The 22,565-nt window shown below is 38.1% G+C and overlaps 1 protein-coding gene across 1 annotated transcript; it reads left to right on the top strand.

Annotated features, from left to right (window-relative positions):
- Positions 1–1,744: 1,744 nt before the first annotated feature.
- On the top strand, positions 1,745–22,552 carry faah.3 (fatty acid amide hydrolase, gene 3). Its single transcript, XM_012961960.3, has 15 exons — positions 1,745–1,991; positions 5,924–6,037; positions 7,905–8,048; positions 9,527–9,660; positions 11,854–12,060; positions 12,656–12,696; positions 12,899–13,023; positions 13,607–13,732; positions 15,470–15,567; positions 16,225–16,324; positions 16,711–16,754; positions 17,984–18,023; positions 18,439–18,547; positions 20,855–21,000; positions 22,141–22,552. Exons 1-15 carry the CDS (start codon positions 1,782–1,784, stop codon positions 22,267–22,269), a joined length of 1,767 nt encoding a protein of 588 aa, XP_012817414.2. The 5' UTR covers positions 1,745–1,781; the 3' UTR covers positions 22,270–22,552.
- Positions 22,553–22,565: the final 13 nt, after the last annotated feature.

Raw genomic sequence — 22,565 nt, 5'->3', positions numbered from 1 at the left:
GGAGACTTTCCTTGGGCCGGGTTGGAGCTGCAGAGTGCCATTGAGTCCTATGGGAGGCTTCCAAAATCATGCAAAGTCGCAAAGGTTTGCCCGCCGTTTACGAGCGCTCAATATGAAAAAGACGCGACAATTCGCGAAAAAGTCGTAACGGCGGCAAAAAAGTCGCAACAATTCGCGGAAAAGTTGCGACGGCGACGAAAAAAATCGCAAAAATACGAAAAAGTCGCAGAATGTTCGTTTCCAATCCGTTTTTTTCCCATTCGGGATTCGGATTCGTGGATTAGTAAATGTGCCCCCAAGACTTGTTGATTTTTGTGTTTATTGTCTCTGCACAAGCTGACCATTAAATGGACAATACACTCAGGGTCAGACTGGGGGGTCCAGACCCCACCGTGACTACTGCCTGGGGACATACCCCCCACCCCAGTTGTGACGGCAAGCCCCCTTTCCCCACTGTGTACTGCACATCCTCCTTATGGCCACAATGGGGGGGGATGCGCTGGTTCCTGCAGTTAGCAGAGGGAACAGGCCTGGGTCGGTGGGGTCATGGGGCCCGCAAGAGCCGAGCGCATCTATTTTTTTCCTGGTGCCCTGCTGGCCCAGTCCCACCCTGAATACACTTTGCAGGATAAATTTTCTAATTATACTTAACATGGGGCAACTGGGGTTAAAACACTCCTCTCATATTACCCACAGGGTTTTTTTCTTGAATATGTCCATGTGGACATTTACTAGATCAGTGATCCCCAACCAGTGGCTCATGAGCCTTGGGATGTTGCTCCCAGTGGCCTCAAAGCAGATGCTTATGTCTTTTTATAATTCCTGGCTTTTGGGCAAGTTTTAGTTGCATAAAAACTTAGTGTACTGCCAAACAGAGCTTCATGTAGGCTGCCAGTCCACATAGGGGCTGCCAAAACATCAATCAGTTCCCCTATTTGTAACCCCAGAAACATTTTTCATGTTTGCGTTGCTCTCCAACTCTTTTTACATTTGAATGTGGCTCACAGGTAAAAAGGCTTGGGGATCCCTGTACTAGATGGTCTGAGAAACAGATGGAGGGAGTACAGTCCTACAGAATGGATGCATGAAGCATGGCTTCTGAGCTGCTTGTGGTTGCCACTAAGTCAGGGACAAGGTCCTGTGAGGTCCTTAAAGGCTAATAAAGCCTAATAATAGGATCTTGCAACAAATGTGTGTACAGCATATATATCCATATTGTACTCCTGAACTGTCAAACCATAGTGACTAACACAGGAACTAAACCATAGTGGTGCTTTCATTCAGCCTGCACAGTAGTATTCTTAAGAGAATTCCCTGCCCCCATTATGGTTCTACTATTTAATGATCAGCTAACAAGGGAGGGCTGTATATGTTTGTTTTAAACAAACTAGAGCCTATGTAATTTCTTGTAGATCAACTGTGTATATTTTTTTTTTTTTTGCTGTGTTGCAAGCCATTCAGTTTTTGGCACATTTTCAGTTGCTGCAGCCAAAAACAATGTTTTCGGCCTCTCTTCTAAGTTGAAAAAGCCAAGAACAAATAATTAAAAAACTGCTTAACTCTTTGTAGCTGGTTTCATGCGAACAATTACAAAGAAACCTAATTATATTAATGTTACTGACAAGGTCTTTTTAATAACCCCCCCCCTACAGATCATTTTCACTGCTGCTGCTGTATTACTTGAACATTCCAATGAAACTGCTGAGCCTCTGATGTGGAACCATGCCAGATTTGTTTAATAAAACCTTGCCTGCTGCTCTGTAGATAGTCAGAACAGCACAATGCTGTGTAACAAGTTAAATGAATTCCTCACTGAGCATGAAGTTGAATCTAGGATCCTTGCTGCCTTGGGGCTCTGTGTTGCAGTGTCCCTGTATGGGCTGAAATGGATAAGGAAAAGGCGTATATTAAAGAGGATAAATCAAGAGAAAAAGAGAAGAGATATGAGTCTGCAACTCATGGAAAAACTAGCTGAGAAGTTCAAGAAACAGGTACGTTTATGCAACCAACCTGGCCATATTGCCATTATTACATTTATAGCTCAAACTATTTCATTTTACAATTTACATTGAAAAATTGACCTGTTAAGTATCTGTTAAAATAAAGATTCTGCAAATAATTTGAATGGTCAAACGTTTACTTTATTATAACATGTTTATACAAGCACAAACATAAGTATACTGCTACCCTTCATTTTTTTTAAAAAAAAATTTTTCATTTAGAAGGTATAATACTATGTAACCCATGTGACTCCTGGCAATAACCTCCATCTATTCAGGGGAAGCCTATACAGTATTAGAGATAATAATAATTTATAGCAGCTGTAGAATTTAGTTACATGGGATTAAATCAATGTTGACCACCGCATACTGTATGTACACCGACATCTTGATCACACATACTTGTTAGTCATGTTAGAAGGACAGAGGACACTTTTGAAAATACTGTATGCTAGTGCCTTTTACAGATACTTTGGGGTGGGAACATAGCCTGAAGGCATAGACATATATTTTGAAAAGTGCAAGGAAGGATAGGACACACACGCACACACACAATTCACACACCTCATACAGAATTATACTGATACAAAAGTATTAAGCATATTATTTGCTGTAGACTGTCAATTACATGTTTGATTGGCTATTTTTACTTTGCATATAATTATAACTATTCCGCACAATACAGATATGTTGTTATTGCCTTGGTAAGTGGAACTTTGAACTTCCACAAATTTTATTAGCAACAGATCATATAATTACAGTAGTAAACTTTACATAATAAAAGATAGTAAGCATCTTATCACAACATGCCATCCTACAACAAAAACTCTGCTTCTGCAGTGCAAGCAACCTGACTGGCTACCCTGTCCATAAGTAGCAAGTAACAAAGCAGAATACTGCTTTGGTCAACTGGCAACAGTTTTTGATGATGAAGTGATTTCTTTCAATAAGGTTTCTGACAAACATAGCCCTAACTGAGATTATAGTGATCACCATGTAATTATACACATAACATGAAATAGGAATGTACTAAAAAGGTATAAAGTTTGCTACTGGTGCAGTTACCCATAGCAGGTAGTATTTACTGTTCATCCATTTAAAGTAAACAAACTTTGCACCTTTTCTTATTATAAGGGCTGATTTTGCCTACCTAAAGGGACAGCATACTACAAGATGTAACTATGGACTGTATATTCTGCCACAAGACACAGACACAGTAGATCCTGAATTACCTTTGTTTTTGCATCCGTTATTTTACTTGCAGCTGGTTGGTTTCTGTAGATTGCTGCCCAGGTGCAGGTGCCAGGTGACCAATGGTGATAAATGTATGTATGTACATATAACTGTATTTATAAAGCACTACAAGGATAAGCAGCACTGTAGAATCTTACAATAAACAAACTTACACACAGGAACAGGACAAGTGCTATAATAAATAAATAAATAAATAAGTATAAATACACAAAGATTTAGTGCCAGTAGAAAAGAGATCCCTGCCCAGTTAACTTCCCATGATAACTTCCCTTACCATAGAATGTCATTCCAGCTATCTCTGCTAAGCATTCTTTCAGATTCAGTGAAGAACTGACCTGTTATTTGGGCAGCAATCATTGATCCTCTGCAAGTCTTGACTGTGATTCAAAATAGGCCCTGGCATATCAAGTACACAGAGACCCAAACAGCCCCCACCAACCTACTAAATAGATACTGTCTATGGTGTCTTACAACAGCCCCTCTGGCATTTGCCAGAACCCACAAGTTACCAGTCTGGGTCTTATCCTCTGTTAAATTTTCTTTCTATATCTTTAAAGAACAAAAATATTAGGCACTCCCCAGTAAAATAGATTACTAAATGTTTTCCCCTGTCCTGTGCTTCTTTTGGGAGAAGACTGCATCACCCAATAAAAAAAACGTTATCAGTGCTGTGCTGCATTTTACTTACCATCCTACCAGCATCCATTGTAAAAATCCCTGTTTGTACATGTGCAGTAAAGTAAACCAGGCAAGATCTACTCTACTGCACATGCGCAGAACACCAAGCATCAAATAAACAAAGAATATAAGGAGATGCCAGCGCAGTGCTGAGGTAGGTTTTTGATAGGCCAGTGCCATTTTTTCCTAACAGGAGCACCAGCCCAAATATAAACTTAGCGATCAACTTCACTGGGGGTGCCCAACAGTGAAATACATTTTACCTGTCCTTTAAGCTAGGTCTACACACAAAACTAGATTGTACAGCTTGGCCCTTAATTCGGCCATACATACATAAATTATGTAAGCTAAAAAGTTGCTGTGAAAAAATGGCCATAGACTCCATTGTATTCTGCTCAGAAAAAGTTGCCACAGAAAAAAACGTTATTGCAAAAGAATATCCATATACTCCAATAAATTTTGCAGGGATAAAGTTGTCAGGAAAAATATAGTCACTGAAAAAAGTTGCCACAAAAAATGTACTGTACTGCATTGGTTCTATGCATGGGCTCTGCAACTGGTTGAGATATCATTGCTCATTTCTTTTGCTAGGAAAAGGCTGGTAATACAAAATTCCATAATGCTCTTGCTATTCTCCACATGCCACATGTAGGGATGCACCGAATCCTTAAAATCACGTGACTTTTTGTCACTTAAGCATATGCAAATTAGGATTCAGATTCGGGTTGGTATTCGGGCGAATCTTTTACATAAAATAGTGGATTCAGTGCATCCCTACTGGTAACACAGAAACTCTGAAGGGATTTTCATTTGCTTGATTCTGCCCTGTCCTTCACTCCTCATATCCAGTCACTTATCAAATCATGTCACTTTCACCTAAGAAATATTTCCAAAATCACCCAAGATGCTGCCAAAATTCTTATTCACTCTCTCATCATATCTCGCCTGGACTACTGTAACTCCCTATTAATTGGCCTTCCCCTCAAAAGACTGTCCCCACTCCAGTCCATAATGAATACTGCTGCCAGGCTCATACACCTCTCCAACCGCTCCTCCTCTGCCATGCCACTCTGCCAATCTCTGCACTGGCTTCCCCTACCATCCAGGATAAAATTCAAACTAATGACTCTCACATTCAAAGCAGTTCATAACCCTGTCCCACCCTACATCTCTGAACTCATCTCTAGGTACCATCCAACCCGCTTGTTATGCTCCTCTACTGACCTGCTCCTCAACTCCTCTCTCATTCCCTCCTCACACGCTCGCATTCAAGACTTTGCAAGGGCTGCCCCCCTTCTCTGGAATTCGCTCCCACAAACTGTCAGACTTTCTCCCAATCTCTCTGCCTTCAAGAGATCTCTAAAAACACATTTATTTAGAGAAGCTTACCCTAATCTAGTGTAACATAACCTCAGTGTGCTGCTAAAAGCATTACCCTGTGCCACACCTCTCACAACTCTTGTCATGCCCATTCCCACACCTTATGTCTCAACCCTTTCTCCTTGTAGATTGTAAGCTCTTTTGGGCAGGGCTCTTTTCATCTCTTGTATCGGTTATTCGTTGCTTTATATGTTACTCTGTATGTCCAATATATGTAACCCACTTATTGTACAGCGTTGCAGAATATGTTGGCACTTTATGAATAAATGTAAATAATAAAATAATAATAATGCTCCACAGACAGATTTCTTTTATAACATCATTGTAAATATACCTGGTTGTCAAAATTTGATTCAATTTTGTTTAGGTTTCTTACTTTATTATAAAAGTTTTAAAGTACTTGGTTGTGCATTTGAGTGCATGCGGGTTGCCATGTCTATTAACGGTAGTTGTGCAGATATGTCTGTTTTCAGTCTGTCTTATGAACCATTACATCTGATATGCTGCTTACATAATTTTATAGATTCAATCTTTTTTTTTTGCTTGCAAAGCAGGAACATGTTCTTTCACAACTAAATACGTTGTAACACAATATTTGCTTGTGTTTGCAGAACCCAGGTGTAGATTCCAGAAGAATCCTGAGCATGTCATTGCAGGAACTTACAGAAAAGCTTAGAGATGGATCGCTTTCTCCTGAGAGTGTCTTGTACCCATATGTTAAAAAAGTAAGGGTGCCTTTTAGAGTGCTCATAACACAACAACACAAATATTCATTTAACCATCCCATAAAAAAGCAATGAAATATTTTTGTAACTTAGCTAACTATTTGTAACTGTATAAAATATATTAGCACGCCTATATTTGGGTCTTAGGACTTCCCCTGTCAGCTGCTGGTCTAAGTGATCCAAGGGTTAATTAAATATATTTACTCTGGAAAATGACTTTTTCCATTTACTGTGTATAGTAGTGCCAATATAAATATTATAAAATAATGATGTCTTACAAAGAAGTTTATGGACATGTTAGCTAAGCCACAGGCCATAAAATAAACTTAAAGGTTGCCTCCAGGCCATGGGCTTCATCGAGACAACCCCAATCTACAGCAAAGGCAAAACTGTGTTAAAAGTTAACTACAGGTATAGGACCCGTTATCCAGAATGCTTGGGACCAAGGGTATTCCGGATAAGGGGTCTTTCCGTAATTTGGATCTCCATACCTTAAGTCTACTCAAGAATCAATAAAACATTAATGAAACCCTATGGGATGGTTCTGCATCCAATAAGGTTTATTTATATCTTAGTTGGGATCAATTACAAGGTTCTGTTTTATTTCTACAGAGAAAAAGAAAATCAGTTTTAAAATTCTGAAATATTTGATTAAAATGGAGTCTATGGAAACGGGCATTCCGTAATTCGGAGCTTTCTGGATAACGGGTTTCTGGATAAGGGATCCCATACCTGTATTTCAAAAAAATTTCATCAAGAACATGGGGCAGGCAGGCAGGCCCCAGGGAAGACTACTAAGAAAATGTCCCATAGGGGGTTTAATTAGAGCAGATTGTGTGTCTCAAAGTTGCTTTAGGACCATGATAACAGTGACTTGTATTAATGGGGTAGTTTCCTGTTGTATATAACAGTGGGTGCTAGAAAAATAACTGCAGAGTGACAGGTCTTCAGCCATTAGATTATTGCCCTGAGCTAAACTGGTTACTAATATCACCACAAAATGTATACAGATTGGCAATTCTGCTGCTACATATTATCGTGTTGTACTAAAGTTGCTAAGAAAAACCCTTTAAGAATTCACCCAAAGGTCTATGGTATGATATACTGATGAGTTCAGCATACCCTAAACACAGTTCCTTTAAAGGAGAAGGAAAAGAAAAAACTACTGTAAGTAAGCTTTATCAGAAAGGTCTATGTCAGCGTTTTTCAACCACTGTTCCGCGGCACACTAGTGTGCCGCGAGATGTTGCCTGGTGTGCCGTAGGCAGGGCACCAATGTACTAGGGGGGCACTGCTCTTGGCACCAATGTACTAGGGGGGCACTGCTGCTGGGCACCAATGTACTAGGGGGGCACTGCTCTTGGCACCAATGTACTAGGGGGGCACTGCTGCTGGGCACCAATGTACTAGGGGGGCACTGCTGCTGGGCACAGAGTTAAATTTTTTAACATTTTCTAATGGTGGTGTGCCTCGTGATTTTTTTCATGAAACAAGTGTGCCTTTGCCCAAAAAAGGTTGAAAAACACTGGTCTATGTAAATACAGCCTCTATGAAAAGAAACACAGGATTTCTTGTCTCCTTTTTTGTAAAGAACTTGTTAGGGTTCCTCTCTCAGAAAAATTCATCATTCCTGGGGCAAGAGTCTGCAGCTCTCCTCACTCCCTTCTCCTGCTTCCCCCTCCCCTAAAAACTCACTCCTTTGGAAAAGCTAACAACTACCACACAATTAGGCATGACAGTTAAACACTTAATTAGGGACATTGTATGCAATCATCAAGGTAAATGTGACTTCTTATAGTCTTGAAAGTTGTGTGTATAAATGCAATTACATTATATTGATGATGATTAACTTATACAAATTTCGAAGGCTTTGGAAGTGACTAGAGATACCAACTGTATAACCGTTTTTATGAATGACTGTGAGACCCAGCTTCAAGAAGTCAAAAAGCAGAAGCAAAAGGGTCTTCTATATGGTGTTCCTGTCTCTATAAAGGAACATGTTGGATACCAGGTGAGTGTTTTCCTTATGCTTCTTTGGAAGAAAGATATTTTTGTAGCAATCTAACACAAACCACCATGTTTAATAAATGTACAAGGTTTGCTTAGGTGCAGTAACCCATAACAACCAATTTCATGTTTGTATTTAAACAGGGGACCAGTAATTATTACTTTATTTTTTAGGTAACTAGTGAAGAAGGGGCAGTAGGGAAGGCACTCTAGAGATGTCGTTCATAGCATTAGTAACTGAGTACCAGAAATAAACCTCATAGAAGTAGCACATTACCCAAAGGCAGACAGCTTACAAGTGATCTAAGTTTATCACCTCTTTCACCTCTCTCCTATGTTTAGTGGTATAGCTGCAATTTATTGAGTCTAAATTCATTAATTAATTAATTTTTTAATAAACATCCTCGCCAATGTTCTCTGAGCTGACAAAACATCTATCATCCCCTGACAGCAGTAAGGGAGCTGGAAACCTGCAGGATGAACAGATCAGATTTCTTCTGTAATGTGAAAATTCTTTTTTTAACCTGATTTAGCCTAAAGCAGCCAGGGGGTGGAGTTTATGGCATCACTGGTTTAATTTGCTCACCAGATATGACCAGCAGAAAAGTAAGGTTAAATCCTCTTCCAGGTTATTGAAATAAGAAGTGCTAATTTTCCTACAAGAAACCAGGAGAACTACCTAGCATGAAATGATACCAAAATATTTTAAAACATACCATGTTACAGTGCAATGCACTGTTAGGGAATAAAATGGAAATGGATAAACTTCTTTTAACATACAAAATATTAGTGATTGTTCTCTACTGTGCTATATATCAAGCTTATCAACAAATTGATTATGGTGTGCTACACAATGGACAAACCAGCTAGTTGTAGCCCCAGGTGCAAGCTGAACCCTCAGCCAGGGTAAAACAATATCCAGGATAAAATGAAAAAACAGCAGCACTCCGGAAATGTTGTAGAAAAAAGTGAGTTTACTCAAGTGCACATAGCAACGTTTCGGGCTTAAAAAGGGCTGGTTTAAGCCTTGATAAAGGGCTGGTTTAAGCCTGAAACAACATTTCCGGAGTGCTGCTGTTTTTTCATTTTATCCTATATATCAAGCTTATGTTATTTACACCCTATTCAAGTACAGTATGTGTTGGCCCTAGAGTGATGCAACCTCCAGTTTGCAGGGAAATGGTCATTTTCTTAAAAGTAGTTTTACGAAAGTAATGGTGTGTATTGCTAATATGGCGTGCGTTTTTTCGCACGCGGCGACTATTTGTGCGCGATGCATTCATTACCGAGTGTTCCATCAAATACCGCACGAAAAATAGTCTTCGTGACTTAAATAATGCAAGCAGCATCGCGTCTAAATTAACGCAAGTATCGTGTGTTAAGACGCGATAAAATTTTTAAAGCATGCTATAAATAGCGCACGTTTTAATGCACTTTAGTGAATCGGCCCTAATATGTTATTTATACTATATGTATTCTTAGGGACATCCTTCCACCTGTGGCCTGGTGCAATACCTTGATGAGCTCGAGGAAGAGGACAGTGTTATTGTTAAGGTTTTGAAGAAACAAGGGGCCATTATATTTGCAAAGACCAATGTACCACAGACCTTGATATGGTAAATACATCTCCATTTTATTTTGAATCTAAAGCAACATCTTAGTTAACTATATGAAAAGTAGAGATGTAGCGAACTGTTCGCCGGCGAACTAATTCGCGCGAACATCAGGTGTTCGCGAACGCGGAAATTCGCGAACTTTTGGCGATGTTCGCCATTTTGGGTTCGCCGCGTTTTTTTTTTGCGCTGCATTTTTTCGCCTCGTTTTTTTCCGCCGCTTTTTTTCGCTTCGGTTTTTCGCCTTTGCGTATACACAGGAATAGCTTGCGGTTTTTTTTGGCGTTATTTTTTTGCGTTTTTTTTGGCGTTTTTTTGGGGGGGGGTTTTTTGGCGTTTTTTTTACAAAGTATTTTTCAGAGAAATTTTTGCTTGATCCCCCTCCTGCATGCCACTGTCCAGGTCGTGGCACCCTTTAAACAACTTTAAAATCAGTTTTCTGGCCAAAAATGGCTTTTCTAGGTTTTAAAGTTCGCCTTCCCATTGAAGTCTATGGGGTTCGCAAAGTTCGCGAATATTCGCGAGTTTTGCCGAAAGTCCGCGAACGGGTCCACGAACATTTTTGGCGATGTTCGCTACATCCCTAATGAAAAGGTGAAAGCCAAAAGAGGAGCCTGAAACCTCATAAAACTGTTCTTCTTATGGTTTACCAAAACCCGTACCACCACTGTGAACACATCTAGCTGTGCCTTAGTTCCAATGTAGCTAGTTATTCTGTTGCCCAGACCTAATATACACATTACCTACAAGAGGCTGTACAGTACTGTTTATCACGTTCAAGTAGGTTCAATAAAGCTCACTGTGCCCATTAGCAAAGTAATGCAGTGAATAGCAGCAAATTGAGCTGAGATACCTGCTGAAGAATGCTACAAGCAGCATGCCCTGAGCAACACTCTCACCAATTCCTGCATAACACTGAGCTCCCAGCCTCTTTTGTTGGCAATAGGGAGACCATACACAGCACAGCACTATCTTTAGTTAGTCTAGCTATGTCATTCCCCTACATTTTCATTTCATGTCTGCCTCTAACCACCCAGGCACAGTTTTCATTTTTATAATGCAGCTTTTTGTAAAAAAAAAAAAAATTGGGGGGTTGGTGCATATGTAAGAGTATCCCATAAGGGGTTTATGCTTTATGGTAAATTTTTAAAACATTGAAATCAACTATATTGAGTTTCATTTTATACCTATACGTATGCCACTGCTTGCATTCTAGCTTTTTAAGACATTGGTGATCATATTACCGAAGAAGGCCATGGCAAAGAATTGCCTAATTAAGGAAAAGATAGTTTCTTCTGCCCTTTTTTTTATCAGTGTTCATGTAGGAGACCAGTAAACTTTAAACATTTATCATTTGTGCAGTGCTGTGAATATGTCTTTGTGATAAAAGTAAAGCAGATATACAACAACTCTATATTTTAATATAGCTCTTCATACCAGCAAATAAAAATATTTGAGTAAGAGCTGTGTCTTATAAGTCCTGGTACAAATTGTAACTGCAATTATAGCTTGTGTTAAACTGTAATTGTCCTTTTGGTAGATCGGGATTATTAAATATAAGTTCCCCTGGTATAAATATGGAGCCTCTTTGCTTATCCTGGGTACATCATTGTGTAAATAAATACAATTGTAATCTTTTTTTTCTAGTAATTTATTAAAATGCTTAAAATAACATTTCATTCATCCAGCTGGACATCTTTGATACACTTGATAGAAAGGGGCATATTTATTGAGCAGTAGGTTCTGGTTGCACCTTCAAGGCAATCATTTCCTTGGTTCTGTTGGTTTCCAACCAGCAAATTCCCCTAAGCAACCACTGATGCCCCCTCTGATGAAAAATCATCATGTTATGTAGTTTATTTCAAGTGGGATGAAGATAAAAAGACACAGATAGTAAAGAAATTGTTGGTCTCTGAACTAAACATTATAATTGCTAGAAAACAAAAGTTGAAACGTAGCGGTTGGGACAACCCACTCCTCTCTCTCTTTGGTTTGTTATTTTACTACTCTAATGCTCTGAATATTGTACTCTGTCATACTGGCTTGTAAGAAATACTGTCATGACCAATCTTGGGGACTAAATAGTAATTATAACTTTTTGCGGTTACTTAAAACCCTTCTTCACAAAAAGAAAGTATTTGTGTTATCACTACAAACCATACATTACCGTGGGGTGGCTTTGTTTTTCCCTGACAGTTATGAAACAAGCAACCCAATATATGGACTTACAACGAATCCCCATAACCACACTAAAGGTGCTGCTGGATCTTCTGGGGGAGAGGGAGCATTAATTGGAGGCGGAGGCTCAATCTTAGGTTTCGGAACAGACATTGGTGGAAGTATCCGACTGCCATCAAGCTTCTGTGGAATAGCTGGATTAAAGCCAACTCCAAATAGATTGAGGTATTGTGGGGACTTGCTCAAGATGGCAGTGGCAGAGGGAAGGCAGATAGGTGACGGACACCAAACTCCAGTTTAAAGCAGTTTTCTCACTACACTTTGTTCTCAGCAGTTCAGCTTTCACAAACATTGTAGCAAAAACAGTCATTTTATCCAAAGTCTTTGGGTAAACAGATAAATAACTCCTTGGGGTCTAAATGGGGTTTCTCTGCCCAAATACAAACTAGGTGTACAATACCATTTGTTCACTGCTTTTCCCTCCAGAAAGTCATCTTCTCTCTCACCAGTTAGTACACAGACTTCCACAGCACCTGCTTCCCAACATAGCCCCATGGCACAGGCTTCACTAGCCTCAGTCTCACACAGATGTAACAGCCAGATATGTGTCTCTCTTCCAGACATGTAAGGGAAGATTAACCCTATCTAAGCCAGGCAAATCTTTGCATCCCATACAATATACCCTAAACCTACATATTTTGTACAGTTATAGGCTGCACTGCCATACTATGTAAACATTAATGAGGTAGAAGCACAATACAAAATGTATAATTTTTTATTTCCAACTCATTTTTAATTCTAATAATTTTCCTTTTGGCAGTTTACATGGAGTGCGGCCTTGTGTTGATGGCATGCTTGCAGGTAAAGGATTATCCTAATCTCTCTTGCTCTACCTAATCCATGAAAGGGACAGAGGGAATATTCAGGTGGGATAGATTTTCTTTTGTCACAAACTTTGCACCCACCATACGATTAATTTCACTGACATTTAGCCAAATTAGCCAAGTTTTTTCTAGTATGTATTTTTGTTCATACTCTAAGGGTTGTGGTATATATGTTATAGTGCTGCTGTGCATTGGACCAATGGCAAGGGATGTAGACAGCCTAGTTTTGTGTATGAAGGCTCTCTTGTGTGATGAGATGTTCAAGTTGGATCCAAGAGTGCCACCGCTACCTTTTAATGAAGAGGTAGGTAGCAGTATAAGGAACAACACATTATACATATAGAATATTAACGGTTCTACATGCATATAAGATATGACATGAGCTTTGCACTTTTATATGTCTTCTGTCATCAGCAAACTTGATTCTTTTGGATTGTAAGACACAATAATTTGCAATTGTGATATCTGGGTATTAGGTTAAAATCATTACCAAGAATAAAAGGTAAAACCTAGGGTGGCCTCTGTTGGGATGCTGGAGTGATGTACTATGCCCCATCCAACAAGGAGGCCAAACATCAGTTGGATCAGAAAGCTCCAGAAACTGAAAAGCATTAACAGAAAATGTCCTTTCTGTACTTTTTGATTTAAAACCCTTTGTAGAATGCATATTTTTGTTTGAAAAGACCCGTAGTTTGTCTGGAAAAGCAGAAAATGTATCTCCCAACTACTATGATATAGAATATAGGGTCCCTTTGTATTGTAATTAACAAAGAGCAATGTAAAAACATAAAGTTGGGAAACACTAATCTGTTCACTGCCTGCTTGGTGCAATTAATGATTAAAGTATATTAAAAGGAGTAATTTATACATGTTGGAAAACTGTTTAGGTCTACTCTACGTCTCAGCCCCTGCGCATTGGATATTACGAAACTGATGGCTATACATTGCCAAATCCAGCTATGAGGCGTGTGTTCTTAGAAACAAAAAAGCTGCTGGAAGAAGCTGGACACATGGTAAGAATAAAGACAGGGCACAAATCTCTCAGGAATCATTTGCTGTGTTTATATAGTTTTTTTCATAACCTTTTTACCTTGGCTACAAAGTTATGTATGTTATTTTAAAACAGAGTTATTTTTTATGTGATTTTGAAATACAAACAGATCTTTGCAGTAGCAGAGATACACACATATACACATATGTGATAGTGCCAAGTATAGCTAGAGCAGCTCAGGACATTCATGAAGCATCGAGGAGGTGTCCTCATGTGAACTAGAGCAGCTATTTGTATCACTATTCACCAATATTAACAATCATTAACATCAGTTAGACTAGTTGTCTGCATTTGTTACATGCCTTGGGCCAATATGTGCCAACTCATGTCAGCTACAGCTTTATCTGTGTCACATTAGAAATGCAAAATATAGAGAACTAACCAAGGACTCCTGGCCCAGTTGCAACTACAACTTGCTCTTCCTGCCAACTCTCTGAAATAGAGACATTGCCTTTATAAGGAGAAGCAAAGAGCAATGTGGAAAGCTTTCTATTCATCAGCAAAATGGATGATTATTAGAATTATTCGTTTATAGAATATGCTCATTTTTGTCCATATTACTAATGGCCCACTAGCTCAGATACTATTGTCATAATCTTAACATTATATGACCCATAAAAAAAAAAAATAAACAGACATAGGGAACCTATGGGACTATGGGACTTCAGCTGTTGCCTGGTGCTCTGGGTAATACAGACCCTTAACAGTTACAATTCTCTTTGTTATCACATGTAAACCTTGCCTAAGAATAATATTAAATGAATCTACACCATATAGAACCCTCTTAATTCTACCATTTGGATCTGTGCTGTACATTTAGGAGGGGGGGATTTATTAACATTTGGATTTTCGTGGTTCTATATTTTTTTTTTTTTTTTTAAACCACGACTAAACTAATTTCCATGAATGGCAGTCATTTATTTATAAATCCAAATTAAAAACAGCGTGAACAAAAAAAAAACCACAACGTTTTCACATTGTTGCACAAAAGCCAGTATCAAAAATCCCCGAAAACCTTTAAAACCACAAAGCAAAGAAAGGTCTTCCAACTATAAAAGGGACATTTGCCATTGACTACATGATCTGGACAAACTCTAACTGGCATCTATTGCTAATAAAAAATTAGCAATTTTCACGACTTTGTTGCATAATTAATCATGAGAAATTTTTTTTGGGGGGGGTTGGGGGTTCCACACCAAAATCGTGTTTTTTCAGTGACAAAAAATCCAAGCTTAAAAAATCAAGCAATAGTAAATGGCATTATCTGGTATTCTGCATATTAAAGGATGAATGATACTGAAAATTAAATTGTCATACAAAATGTTGTAAAGGCATTTATACATGAATAGGGGCAAATAAATCCATTGGCGTGTGACATCTAGCCAACAGACCTTCAGTTGGAAATATCAAAATCTTACATTTCTGCCTCCACAACCCAACCCTTGCTATTGAGAATTTCTGTACTTTCCGCATCCTCATTTAGCACTCATATCTAGCATGACAAGAAAAGTCTTTTTACTTTGTAGGTACACAGGGAGCCAAGTAGGTAGGATCTTATAGGTTATACCATTCAACACGCTAAAAAAAACATCTACTGCAGTGGGCCAAAGCAGGGCATTTTGCAACTAGAAAGAAATATATTGCACATATTTCCAAATGTAAAAAAAAAATGTCACGCAATGGTATGATTATATTCCAGCTTATACCGTTCAAACCTCCCCGAACTGAATACATGCTAAATGAGCTGTACATGAAATCATTGTTTGGTGATGGAGGACAAACATTAAGTGAGAAGTTGTAAGTAGAATTTTCTTATACTTAATAAGGGTACAGGTCTGAAGTTAGTTTGATATCAGAAGTGAAGTTGCTATATTTTAGTTTTCTTGCCATATTAAAAAAAAACCCTGGAATGTAGTACTGTAATACTGTAGTACTGTAATACTGCCCTATTTGTATTCTTCCTCTCATTCTGTGTCCTTCCCTCACTCCCTTCCCATTTCTCCTCCAGATAATATTTTTATATCTGCCGAATGTTAAGCAACAGCATCTATTGTGCATTCTCATTGTTTTAGTTCCAAAACAAAACAATTCTGAAAAAAAGGTGCAAGGGACATCAACTGAGTATAGATTTGTGTCCTTGCTACATGAAAATAATATTATAGTATTATAATCTCTTATTACATTGATGCAGTCATTTGAACTTCTGCATCTAAATTTCAATAAGAATAAGATGAAAGCTTAATTCTCATAACAAACTAAGCATAAGCCCTTCTTGCTTATTACATATAAAAATGAAAACAAGTAAAGTTTTTTTCTTTAGGGTATAAAGGAAAAAAATGGATTATTTCCTTATATAACTATCTCCAGTTAGAGTTTTATTAAACTTTTTATTTTAAATAGCATAACATTATGGGCTTCTGTTCTTACCATACAATATTTTTGGTTTCTATTTAGCAAAAACAACATTGTAGACCAACGTCTGAGAGATCTATGCTTACTTTGCAACCTTCCTAAAATAGTGAAGAAGATTCTGGCCTTTATACTGAAGCCATTGGTAAGAAGATTTTACATGGCAAATGCAAAAGTTATGTCTTGAGGCTGAATGTAGCTGTTTCAAATTGGGCTACACATTCTCATGTACTGTATATTGATCACCTGAAGCAAAGTTCAGATCCTGGAATCCCTAATTTACTATTAAGGAGCTCTATTTACTGTCCAGACCCCATTATGCAGGGGGATGGCACAAGAAGCTGCAAGGAGAGTGACAGGAAGCATTAAAATTCTTTTGCTGTATCTCACCACTGTATACAGTCCCATAGGTATCAGTGATCCCCATTTCTATGTACGGTTTAAGGGCACACAAGGCAGAGGAATACAAAAATGGAATTTTACTGTTACCACTAAAAATGCCAATATTCAACTAAATAAACTCTTTTGCAGCGTCCAAGATATGCACTGTCCTTGAGTTCAGCACAAGGTGCAAGGTGAGACATTGTGCTTACACTTTCAGCTATTCATTCAAACCCAGTGGGGTTGCCTGGACTGGGGGGCAAATTGGGCAAAGATTAAGACATTTGATGACTTGGTCACTGATTTTTCTGTGTATAGCTAGCTTTATGTGAAAATGTGAGCCATTATAAGTATAACTATATGGTATACAGTAATGTAACATTTTTGGCACATATATCACCATGAAACACAGTGTGTTTCACCTGATGCAATTGCGGCCAATGCAATAACACAATTGTGCTTGCACATCATCGTAATTCGGATGTAATTGTGCTGAAAGTCCAGTTGCCATCATTTCTGGTGTTTGGCGTGGCCCTGATTCTTTAGACACAAGTGCTCTAATGCAGGGCACCAAGCAAACCCTAAAGCTACAGCCTGGTCCGGAGGTAGTGGTAGCTCTAGGGTTCCTCTGCATCCATAGGTACAACTACGTTTGATTCCAAATAGAATACAGGAAGGACTGAGCGGCACTGAGTACAACTGTAGGGAAATGCAAAGAGCACATTTTGACACAAATACCTTTAATGAATGGGGTTTTCGAACAACTGTCTGTGGGAACATTTGTATTAACTAACAGTACCTGTGGTCATTAACAACCCCTAAGATATATTTATAATAGTGGAAAATGCTATTTAGCTTTGATTTTGAATAATATGAGACCACCTACCAAGCTAGAAGTGGAAGGTGAATTTAGTCTTGGGATTGGTATCACCTGTCCAAAAACAGCACAAACATGGCTCAGGTAAAGGTTGGAAAGAGAAATACTACAAGACCTTGGCTATGGTGGTTTTGTAGCACAGGATAGATGTGCCCACTGGATTTCATATATATATCTAAAGGAATGCTGTTTCAGCTACACAAAATAAGTGTTCTTATATAGTCAGAAGCACAGGCAGTCAAACAGATTATATAAAGGACAAAAAAAATATATTCTCTGTATTCAGCATTCAATACTCAGTATTCCTCTTTCTACCAGACTTTTCCACAGTGACAAAAAGCAGTTGCACTGAAAGTGGTTGACTGGGGTTCCCAGCCCCATCACAAGAGAATAAAATAAAGTAGAAAGACCCAGGGAAGCAGTACTGTGCTGCAAAATAATTAATTTGTAACTTATTGCATTCTTCTCTCATTTATGAAACATTAAGTATTTTAAATATACGACACGTTTTGTACTGATAACATATATCTCTTTTATACTGTTTAGCTGCGTAAAGGACCATTGGAAACAAAATACAGCTGTAGAGGTACAGTCCTGGAGAGAGAGTTACAGATTCATATTGAATTGAAGACTTAGACCTAGACCTATGTAACTTCATTTATTCTCTTTACTGTTTTCTACATCCCTGACACAGAAGAGAATATCGTTCCTCACCAAGTTATATGTATTATTGAAGATATTTTTCATTATAATTTCACCATGGTTATGGAATAGTGGTAGGATAATTACTCATGGTGTGCTTGGTGCTATGCATTATTTTTAACTAGAAAAAAAAGCTTCAACAGATGATGAGTGCATTTACCAGTGAAGCCCCATCTTTAACGTTAAAATGACTTTTTGCAATTTTGTCTTAATACAAAATCAGCCCTAAACTATTGTTATTTTATTTCTGTTATACCTACAACTTGTATATTTTTGATAAAAATTATTTCTATCCCCAGGAATACCAGACTGAATTTATCGCTGAATGGAGAAAGTTGAATTTAGATGTGGTATTGGCTCCTATGTTAGGTCCAGCTTTTAACCCAGGCTATCCTGCAAAGCTTCTATGTAAATATTTCATTTTTACATAACTTCATCTAAATCGAACCTCAGGTTATCTGGGAATGATTCACATCATAACTAGATGCTAATAGTAAAATATTGTATGCATTAGCATCAATGAAATCAGAGAAGCTTACCTAATGAAGACATTTTCGAATTGTTAAATACTATAATCAGGGGAAAATATCTTGCTACTGACTGGTTTAGGGGGATTAGTTGAATGTAACTCTTGTGCCAGATTTTTTTGCTTTTACCAATCTCTTTTATCCCAATAAATCCAAATGATTTCCAGTATTTATGTGGGGATCCCAGAGTGAGCATTTTGCTGGATCAGTAAGGACTGACCAATACAAGAAACCTGTACAACAGTTCAATTATCAAATTAATTAAGAGCACTAAAATAAAAATAAAAAGAGCACTAAAATAAAAAAGAAGTACTAAACCCCCAACAAACAAAATCCCTCCATCAGCCCCCTCCCGCTGAGTCTATAACATAGAAAAACATCCCTTTTTGTAAACCTGACATATAGATGCAGAGTAGCACAGTGGAGTTCTACAGCAATATCTTCTGTATGTTCAGGATGTCTTCGGGTCAGTTTGCCAATGTGGAGCTTGCAGGCGCAGTAGGAGCTAACTCAGGACTAGCTCCATCTACAAGATAGCCCCTGAAAACTCTGATGCACTACTCTGCATCTATACGTCTCACAAAGTGGTGTGCTTTTGTATTTAACAGATTCAACAGGGAAAGAGCAGGGAGGAGGGCAGTAGATGGGAGATTTTGTTTGTGGGGGAAAGTAGTTCTCCTTTAAACAATGTGGCCACTCATCTGCCAGCAGGCTGAATTAATAAAAAATATGAAGCATTCATACTAATAGTGGTTATACACAAGATGATTTGCTGATGTTTATACTCTGTGTAGGAGTTCCTAAATATGCAATCTCTGTATCAAGCTATACTGCAATTCCACACTACTTAATTGGCCTAAAGTATAATTATTTGCTAACCTGAATGTGTATGGGGCTCTACTTCTATGGGCTACTAGTGACCACATGTATGGTCAAATTAGAAACAAATACATAGTCCATGAGTCCAACCATCAACCATTTTTCTGATGAACCCAAATGAATTCTATGCACAAAGTGATGAATACAAACAAGAAAGTTTTTTCACTTTAGCCTAGATTCAATTTAAACGAGAAAACCGTATCTATAAATTTAATTCCATATTTTCCCATAGTTTTTATTTGTTTTTTTCACCGTGTAAAATAAGTTTTTATCCTCAAACTGAATTTTAATGTTTATGGATTAAAGCATGATAGATGCATCAAATTCTTTAAGAACTATATCGAAAACAGGGATCTATAGGTTTGTGCCTATGAATAAAGAGACTATCTCTAATAACTAAACTCCCTTAAAAGAAAATCATTCACACTGCAGGTTTATGTCTGTTATATAATCACCGAACCTAGCAGTTTTAATATTGCTCCCCTGCAAATGGCTGTTGCAGTGTTTAACACAGTGATCCAACATCACTGGTGGTGTTGCCCATAGCAGTCAATCAGATCTTTGCTTTTGTTTTCTAAAGGTCCCCATACACGGGCCAATTATAGCTGCCGATATCGGTCCCTTGGACCGATTCGGCAGCTTATCGGCTTGTGTAGGGGCAGAACCGATGGGCCTGGCCGATGGATATCTGGCCTGAAATTAGCCAGATATCGATTGGTCAGGTTAGAAAATCCAGTTGGAACTGAACCGACTGCCCCATTGCCGCATGTGGAATTTGCCTACATGCCTCCCCGATATCGCCCACCCGTAGGTGGGGATATAGGGTGAAGATCCTCTCGCTTGGTGACATCGCCAAGCGAGCGGATCTGCCCATGTTTGGCCAGCTTAAGTTGTAGTTAACAAATTCAATTGCTGGTTGGTTGCTATGGGCAACATCACCGGTGATGTGCCTTACACACTATAATAAATATTCCCCTACCTCTCCAAAGGGAAAGGTGGTAAAAAGTATTTGCCCACAGATCTTATTATTCTATCCAGAAAGCACTGCAGCAAAGAATTTACGACTTTCCACTAAGTCATTGCACCACTAAAGTTACTTCTTGAGTTCTGATATGCAGATCACTCAGATAAAGTAAGAAGCCACATTATAGGATATGCATAAAGGCTTCAGTGCATCCAGTGCTTAATGATCTGATACAGAGAGACCCACATAATCAGGGTTTAATAAACTAACTGCAAATGATGGTTTTGAACCTTGATCTCAGTGTATAGTAACATTTTACCCAAAAGACATTTTTGTTTTTCTTAGCGGCTGCTTCCTACACAATGCTCTACAACTTAGTAGGGTTCCCGGCTGGTGTTGTACCTGTGGGTTCTGTCACTCAAACAGATGAAGAGGAACTAAAGAATTACAAAGGACACTTTAATGACCAATTGGACAAGCTGTTTGTAAAGGTAGTGTGCAAACCACATATAGACATAGCTGCATGGAATTGTTAGAAATGCTTGATAACATGTGCTAGGCAAATGGGTTTTGCAACATAGACTACACACACATATATATATATATTATTTATATATATATATATATATATATATATATATATATACTAAAAGTCATAAGCAGAACTCAAGGGACATTGAGAGAGGAAGAGTTCAGCAACAACACTTTGTAATATTCCTCAACTTTAAATTAACCCAACCCTTATACAACCCATGTGGTAGGGTGTCTAGTGTGCAGATGCTCATTGTTTTAGTTTAACATCCATTCTAACAGAGATGTCTACAAGAGCCAACACTCTTTTGTTCCTCCTATGGGCATTTGCATGAGTTGTGCTTTGTTGCCTATTAGATCAATGCCTTGTTGAAAATGTTAAGTTTGGAAATCATGTACTAGTAAAAGTTGTGTATATGTATATGTTGTGGTTCCTTAAAACTTGCTTTTGATTATCTCTAGCTATTGAATTCTAAACTTTGAAATGCAGACTTTTTAATATTATATAGCAAGATGGTTCCCGGCATTAACTGGGAAAACAAAGACAGACAAAAAGAGCATGTAAGGTGGTGCAACACATTTTGTTAAAACTGTTTGAATTGTTAATAAAGTTGTTTCAGGTAGGATTTAAACCTGGGAGAAAGTAAGGGGGTGGTGGCCATCCTGGAAAAGTTAGAGGCAGAGAAAGAAGTTGTTTTGCTTGAGGGTGAGCTTAGGCCGGGGCAGTGATTGTGTGTGTTAAAACAGAGTGAAGCTCATAAATGTATGTGAATTGATGACATAATAAAGCTTAAATCTGATTAAAGCAATGGTAACACCAAAAAATTAATTAAAATATATTGTACTGTTGCCCTGCACTGGTAAAAGTGCGTATGCTTCAGAAAAAAAACTACTATAGCTTATATAAACAAAGCTGCCATGTATACTTGGGGGCACTTTTCTACCTAGTGTTAAAATGTATTTGAGCATAATTCTGAGGCCCATTATTTCTATGTTTTAAAGCTTGAAAAATTGCTGTAGTGTGATATTGTATATAATCCAACCAAACTGTTCTTCCATTAGCCATAAAAGTGATATATATGTTTGTTTGCTCTTTACAGGCAGTGGAAGGTGGGCTAGGGCTCCCGCTGTCTGTTCAGTGTGCAGCGTTACCCTATCAAGATGAGCTCTGCCTGCGCTTAATGAAAGAAGTTGAGACTCTGCACCAGAACAAGAAAAAGAAAGCCTGAGTTAGTGATTTAGTTGCACTCCTACTGTTTGCAACCCTTGTTTCCACTTCTGTGTCTAATATAAGACCAATAGAGTTTGTAAACCTTTCTTTGTTTTTAACCTATTTCTTATATAGTGGATGTGAACTATAAGAAATTATGGTATGCACATTTTTCATAGGAATAACATATTTAACACCTCTGGGTGCATAATGGGTGTTTTTATCTTATCATAAACTGTTGCATGATATGTAATCATCAAAATATATTTTAATACAATTAAAGAGAATTCGTTCTGCCAAAACTGAACATTCATT

Source organism: Xenopus tropicalis, chromosome 4, assembly GCF_000004195.4.
Source record: "Xenopus tropicalis strain Nigerian chromosome 4, UCB_Xtro_10.0, whole genome shotgun sequence".
Lineage (NCBI taxonomy): Eukaryota > Metazoa > Chordata > Amphibia > Anura > Pipidae > Xenopus > Xenopus tropicalis.
This window is presented reverse-complemented; position numbering and strand designations above follow the sequence as displayed.